The sequence below is a fragment of the Rattus norvegicus genome, chromosome 15 (assembly GCF_036323735.1).
Source record: "Rattus norvegicus strain BN/NHsdMcwi chromosome 15, GRCr8, whole genome shotgun sequence".
NCBI classification, from domain to species: Eukaryota; Metazoa; Chordata; class Mammalia; order Rodentia; family Muridae; genus Rattus; species Rattus norvegicus.
This window is the reverse complement of record NC_086033.1, coordinates 34,455,890-34,463,468: the sequence shown is the minus strand read 5'-3', so window position 1 is coordinate 34,463,468 and position 7,579 is coordinate 34,455,890. Positions and strand designations below refer to the sequence as shown.

Below are 7,579 nucleotides of genomic sequence, written 5' to 3'. Positions count from 1 at the left end.
AGTCCATTCCCAGAGCCTATATGATGAAGTTGGTTGTGCTGACAACACTTACAATCCAAGCTCTGAGAGAAAGAGGCAGATACCTGAGATTCTCTGGCCAGCCAGTTTAGCATAATCATCAAGCTAAGTGAGAGACCATGCCTAAAAAGAAAAACAAGTCAGACAGAATGTGAGAACGATCCCCAAGGTTCACCTCTGTGCGTGTGCACGCACACACACACACACACACACACACACACACACACACCCCACTTGAAGAGCTATTGTTGAGTTTTAACAGCCTGGCTTTTCCTATGTTGCACTATGTCAGCAATTTAATGATCTGATTGTCCTTTGGGGAACCAGATTCTTCCCATCCTTAGTATCCAGGTTAGCAGCAGACAATATCATCTTTCCCAAAGAAGTAGGAATGACTGGGTGGTTCAATATTCAGCCAGTGATTCCCCTCTCAGAGCCTGCAGCCATCTCTATTTTTCTTTGTCAGAAAGGGTCAGATGCAGGCTTTTCATAAGAAAGGGCTTTGCCACATGGAACATTTGAAGCTATGGTGCTAAATAGGTTGACAGGTGCTTGGTAGTCCTGTCTGTTCCTGCCTTGTCCATCACTCTACCATGGCTCTCCAAAAACTGTAATGGATGCTCGTGATTACCCTCTCTAGATGGTCATGCTTGGTCCTGGGATAAGAGATGAGCCGAAAGGCACATCTGTCCTGATGGTCTCAGCACTGTGGCATCAAAGACAGATGGTCCACCACTGGGAACTTGGGTTTCTGGGACCCTAATACCACATGCTATGAACCCCACCCTATGCTTTTGTGGTCCTGCAATGGGCTGTAAGTGGTGGTTCTCTGAGTCACTAGCTGTGGGTTCTGCTGTGGTTACTTCATGGTTCTCACACAGGCACTCGGAAGACGTCATTAGGCATAAGCAGTAGGGCAGACGTTTTCATAGAAAGCATGTGATGAAGCATTATAAAAGCAGAGAGGGGTTCCAAGGCCACAGAGCTCACTCTGCCTTCTTCCTTTCCTAGAGGTGAAGAGAGCAAGGACAATACTCTCGACGCTGGGACCTAGGTGGCCTTCCAGGGAAGATGAAGCTCCTCTTGCTCCTGCTGAGCTTCTCTCTGGCCCCCAAGACAGAGGCAGGTGAGTGAGCAGCACATCCCTTTAGTGGTCTAACCCCACTGTCACCGGTAGTAGGAGGGTAAAAGTCTTTCTCAGGAAGAGCCGCTGATTGATATCCCCTCCCTGAGCCATATTCTTATCATCTGGAAAGTGGATTTTCCTAGAAGTACTTGGGAAAGGGTAGGAACCTGCAAAACAGAAACCATGTTCTCCTGGAGCACATAGAATGGGCCTGGCTTCTGCATCTGTGATGATACAGGCCTTCCCCTCACCACAAACTCATCAAAGAAGCTAAGGTACTGGTGACCCCCTAGTAAATGGAATTGCTGTCTTCAGAAGAAGTGAATTTGCTTGACCCAAACCACTTGATCCCTTCCTCTAACTCAGTGCTTCCCAGGTTTCTGGTGGTTCCCCAATGTTCAAGTATGAGTCACTGGGCACTCTGCTCTTTGGAATACCAACACCTGCATCTAGGAATGAAAGTGAGTGAGGAGGCCTGAAGAAATAAGATGCCTCAAAGTGTGAACTGAAGCCTTGGTCCCTAGAAAGCAGCAGTATTCCAAGCATCACAGGCCTGGGAGTGAGAGAGAGGAGGCCTTAGAATCTCTCTGGGACCAGAAGTCAGAAGATAGACAATCTGAATCCTTAGGACTTCCTTGTCCAGAATAATATGCTTACCTCTAACTGTGTGGAAGGAAGATTTATAGACCAAGACCTATCTTTCTCTCCTTTTTAGGAAGGGGAACATGAGGGCACTCTTCCCAAGTCCCTTTCAATGCCAGGCCTCCCTGGCTCCCAAATGCCTAGAAAGTCTGGAGCCACCACACAAAACTCATCTGGTGGATGGACTAGCAGGTGCCCACAAAAAGGTTGGCTTTCCCTTCAGGGGAGATCATCGGGGGACATGAAGCCAAGCCCCACTCTCGACCCTACATGGCCTATCTTCAGATCATGGATGAGTATTCTGGGAGTAAGAAGTGTGGCGGCTTCCTTATACGAGAAGACTTTGTGCTGACTGCTGCTCACTGTTCGGGAAGGTAAGGAACAGCAAAGCCCATGCCCTCTTGGGAAGATTCCATGGAGGCTCTGCCTTCATCCTAAGCAGCTTGAGATCAGAGGGGGCCTAGCAAGTCTCATGACAGAGAAACAGTCTCGCACTAGTCACTGATAAGGAATCAAACACATTTCAACCAAGGTTCACATTGAATTATGAGCCGAACTATGCAATTTGGGTTCTTTGGCATGACTGGCCCTTGAGACCTCTAATGCAGCAACTGTTGCTTCAGATTACCCATTAACTCGCCGCAGCTGGAGCCCCACCCTGCAGAGCTGCCTGTCCTTCACACCTCCTGGGCTGCCTCCTCTCTGAGTCCACATCTCTTATCTCCACTCTGCTCTCTTTGCAGCAAAATAAATGTCACGTTGGGGGCCCACAACATCAAAGAACAGGAGAAGATGCAACAAATCATCCCTGTGGTGAAAATCATTCCCCACCCAGCGTATAATTCTAAGACAATCTCCAATGACATCATGCTGTTAAAGGTGAGACATTACCCCGTCCCTCCACAGACTGTCTTTCCTGCTCCCATCCCTCTCAATCCATCCTGGCCTTCAGGGTGTCTCAGCTCAGCAGGCCATGAGCTGGACTCTTGCTTCTTCCCCAACAGCTGAAGAGTAAGGCCAAGAGGTCTAGCGCTGTGAAGCCTCTCAATCTGCCCAGACGCAACGTCAAAGTGAAACCAGGAGATGTGTGCTATGTGGCTGGTTGGGGAAAGCTGGGCCCAATGGGCAAATACTCAGACACACTACAAGAGGTTGAGCTAACAGTACAGGAGGATCAGAAGTGTGAGTCCTACTTAAAAAATTATTTCGACAAAGCCAATGAGATATGTGCAGGGGACCCAAAGATCAAACGTGCTTCCTTTCGGGTAAGTTGGGTTTCAGTCCCCTCTGGGCTCAGTGGGAGGGGAAAAGGAATTTGGGACCTAGAGATCCAAACATCAAGGGACTCCTTTACCCCTTGGCTATTCTCTTTCTCTCTGGTAAGAGCAGGAACCAATAACTAAGTAGGGCCCCTGAGCTAAGAGGCTCTGCTGAAGGTAGCTTGTATAAAAGGAGGTGTTTGCAAAAGGACGTGTAGCTCCAGGCCCAGGCTCTAGAGAACTGGGCTCCCTAAGTGTGTTGTAAACATGGCCAGGTGTTTGCTCCTCTGAGCAAACACACACTTTGTAGTTGGGCTTCCCCTCCATGCTCCCATCAGGCCCACTCACTATCCCCATGTCCTTAAACAACAGCCTGAGGACAAGAGTCCCACACACCTTCACAGAGTAGATCACAGACCCAGGGAAAGGGCAGAGGCTGGCCTCAGGAGGGAGGTGCAGCTCTAACCATATCCACAGTCAGAGCTGGAAAGGCCAAGGGGCCCCAGGCCTGCCTTCTGACCTCCCACAAGCATAGAAAACAAGTCATGCTTCTCTATGAGGAGCCTTGGCATCAGAGGGAGGTTGGGACTACAGTGAACAATATCTTAGTACCTTGTGCCTCCTCAATTCACAGGGGGACTCTGGAGGGCCTCTTGTGTGTAAAAAAGTGGCCGCGGGCATCGTCTCCTATGGACAAAATGATGGTTCAACTCCACGGGCATTCACCAAAGTCTCGACTTTCCTATCATGGATAAAGAAAACTATGAAAAAGAGCTAACTACAAGAAGCAACATGGATCATTTCCTGACTAACCATCTGCCCTATAGCTGAGTCCAGGATTGCTCTAGGACAGATGGCAGCAACTGAATAAAGCACTTTTTTTCTGACTGGAAGACTGGTTTCATGTCCATTCACAGTGATCAACCCTGTCCTTGGCAGATGAATGGAATACTTCTGCCACAAGGCTGTGACAACCCAGCTGACATCTGGTAGTTCACCCTCTCTACAAGAGAAGAAGAATGTTTGATTGTCCCAAACATGTACTACTTCCCCTCAAAGACCTTAGAACATTATTTAATGCAAGTCATCATTAACAGCTACCTACAGTATTTTCATACAGTTTGACCCAAGTCACTGGTGTGCTCTTTGGAACAGAGCAAGAAGTGATAGATAGAATTCCTTTTGATTCTCTGTGCTATTTTTCCCCAATAGAAGGCTTTTATGTTTTATCAGGCTAATTTCCTTATCAAGTGAAATGTTTCCATTTTTACATTAATTGCTCAAGGTACAACCTGATCTTTTATGTAAATGATATAAAATGATTAAAGTAAACTAATTAACATGTCCACTAATTTAAATACTTTTTATTTTTGAAGGGAGTACATAAAAGTTTGTTTGATAAAAGTTATGAAATGTACAAGGCCTCATTTTTTTTCTTTTTCTTTTTTTTCCCTCCATCTTTATAAACTTGGGTATTTCTTATTTACATTTTGATTGTTATTCCTTTTCCTGGTTTCTGGGCCAACATCCCCCTATCCCCCCCTCCCTTTCTATATGGGTGTTCCCCTCCTCATCCTCCCCCCATTATTCCCCTCTCCCCAACAATCACGTTCACTGGGGGTTCATTCTTGTCAGGACCAAGGGTTTCCCCTTCCACTGGTGCTCTTACTAGGCTATTCATTTCTACCTATACAGTTGGAACCCAGGGTCAGTCCATGTATAGTCTTTGGGTAATGGCTTAGTCCCTGGAAGCTCTGGTTGGTTTACATTGTTGTTCATATGGGGTCTCCAGCCCCTTCAAGCTCCTTCAAGCTCCTTCAGTCCTTTCTCTGATTCCTTCAATGGGGGTCCCGTTCTCAGTTCAGTTGTTTGCTGCTGATATTCGCCTATGTATTTGCTGTATTCTGGCTGTGTCTCTCAGGAGAGATCTACATCTGGTTCCTGTCACTCTGCACTTCTTTGTTTCATCCATCTTATCTAGTTTGGTGGCTGTATATGTATGGGCCACTCGTGGGGCAGGCTCTGAATGGTTGTTCCTTCTGCCTCTTGTCTACAGTTTGCCTCCCTATTCCCTCCCAAGGGTATTCTTGTTCCCCTTTTAAAGAAGGAGTGAAGCATTCACATTTTGGTCATCCTTCTTGAGTTTCATGTGTTCTGTGCATCTAGGGTAATTCGAACACTTGGGCTAATATCCACTTATCAATGAGTGCATACCATGCGTGTTTTTCTGTGATTGGGTTACCTTACTTAGGATGATATTTTCCAGTTCTATCTATTTGCCTACGAATTTTGTAAAGTCATTGTTTTTGATAGCTGAGGAATATTTCATTGTGTAGATGTACCATATTTTCTGTATCCATTCTTCTGTTGAAGGGCATCTGGGTTCTTTCCAGCTTCTGGCTATTTTAAGTAAGGCTGCTATGAACATAGTGGAGCATGTGTCTTGGTTTTATGTTGGGGCATTTTTTGGGCCAAGAGAGGTATAGCTGGATCCTCAGGTAGTTCAATGTCCAATTTTCTGAGGAACCTCCAGACTGATTTCAAGAGTGGTTGTAACAGTCTGCAATCCCACCAACAATGGAGGAGTGTTCCTCTTCCTCCACATCCTCGCCAGCATTTGATGTCACCTGAGTTTTTTATTTTAGCCATTCTCACTGGTGTGAGGTGAAATCTGAGTTGTTTTGATTTGCATTTCCCCCTATGACTAAAGATGTTGAGCATTTCTTTAGGTGTTTCTCAGCCATTCGGCATTCCTCAGCTGTGAATTCTTTGTTTAGCTCTGAACCCCATTTTTTAAAATTTTATTTCTTTTTTATTAACTTGAGTATTTCTTATTTACATTTCGAATATTATTCCCTTTCCTGGTTTCCGGGCAAACATCCCCCTAATCCCTCCCTCTCCCCTTCTTTATGGGTGTTCCCCTCCCCACCTTCCCCCCTTTGCCCCCCTTCCCCCAACAGTCATGTTCACTGGGGGTTCAGTCTTAGCAGGACCAAGGGTTTCCCCTTCCACTGGTGATCTTACTAGGATATTCAATGCTACCTATGAGGTCAGAGTCCAGCGTCAGTCCATGTATAATAGTTAGGTAGTGGCTTAGCCCCTGGAAGCTCTAGTTGCTTGGCATTGTTTGAACCCCATTTTTAATAGGGTTAGTTGTCTTGAAGAGTTAAATTTCAAAAGGTTAGTCACAAACAAGGTCCAGACATGCCTGAGAGAATTTGAGATAGGGATTGCTGGCCCGGCTATCAGCCCCAAGGACACTGGCCATCTGGAGCCACCCCCTTCCCTTCCTTCTCTCCCTAGAAATGAGTCATCCCCCTGCTAAGTGAGACAAGTTGCACTACCCACATTGCTGAGATGCTAGATTACACGTACTCTTTGCTGATGTAATTCCGCGCCAAAAGTAACTGTGCACCATTTGAACCAGCCAATAATGTGTAACCACGCGAGTTCCCCTGGCTTTCCCTATATAAACCCCTGCCTTTAGAGGCTCGGGGTCGACTCCTCTATCTCCTGTGTGAGAAACGTGTCGGCCCGAGATCTCGTTAATAAAACTGCCTCCTGCTGTTACATCAAGATCGGCTACTCGTGTTTCCTGGGGCGTGCCATCCCGAGACTGGAGCGAGAGTCTCCCCAATTTGGGGTTCTTTCAGTCTCCCTGCAGTCTAACTTCTTGAGTTCTTTTATATTTTGGATATAAGGCCTCTATCTGTTGTAGGATTGGTAAAGATCTTTTCCCAATCTGTTGGTTGCCGTTTTGTCCTAACAACAGTGTCCTTTGCCTTACAGAAGCTTTGCAGTTTTATGAGATCCCATTTGTCGATTCTTGATCTTAGAGCATAAGCCATTGGTGTTTTGTTCAGGAAATTTTTTCCAGTGCCCATGTGTTCCAGGTGCTTCCCTAGTTTTTCTTCTATTAGTTTGAGTGTATCTGGTTTGATGTGGAGGTCCTTGATCCACTTGGACTTAAGCTTTGTACAGAGTGATAAGCATGGATCAATCTGCATTCTTCTACATGTTGACCTCCAGTTGAACCAGCACCATTTGCTGAAAATGCTATCTTTTTTCCATTTGATGGTTTCGGCACCTTTGTCAAAAATCAGGTGCCCATAGGTGTGTGGGTTCATTTCTGGGTCTTCAATTCTATTCCATTGGTCTATCTGTCTGTCTCTGTACCAATACCATGCAGTTTTTATCACTATTGCTCTGTAATACTGCTTGAGTTCAGGGATAGTGATTCCCCCTGAAGTCCTTTTATTGTTGAGGATAGTTTTAGCTATCCTGGGTTTTTTGTTATTTCAGATGAATTTGCAAATTGTTCTGTCTAACTCTTTGAAGAATTGGATTGGTATTTTGATGGGGATTGCATTGAATCTGTAGATCGCTTTTGGTAAAATGGCCATTTTTACTATATTAATCCTGCCAATCCATGAGCATGGGAGATCTTTCCATCTTCTGAGGTCTTCTTCAATTTCTTTCTTCAGTGTCTTGAAGTTCTTCTTGTAGAGATCTTTTACTTGCTTGGTTAAAGTCA

General features: G+C 45.6%; 1 protein-coding gene across 1 annotated transcript; it reads left to right on the top strand.

The window, feature by feature from the left end:
* Positions 1–999: 999 nt before the first annotated feature.
* Positions 1,000–4,462, top strand: Gzmb (granzyme B). Its single transcript, NM_138517.4, has 5 exons — positions 1,000–1,144; positions 2,010–2,160; positions 2,530–2,665; positions 2,791–3,051; positions 3,680–4,462. The coding sequence occupies exons 1-5, from the start codon at positions 1,090–1,092 to the stop codon at positions 3,821–3,823; spliced, it is 747 nt and encodes a 248-aa protein (NP_612526.2). The 5' UTR covers positions 1,000–1,089; the 3' UTR covers positions 3,824–4,462.
* The last annotated feature ends 3,117 nt before the right edge of the window (positions 4,463–7,579 follow it).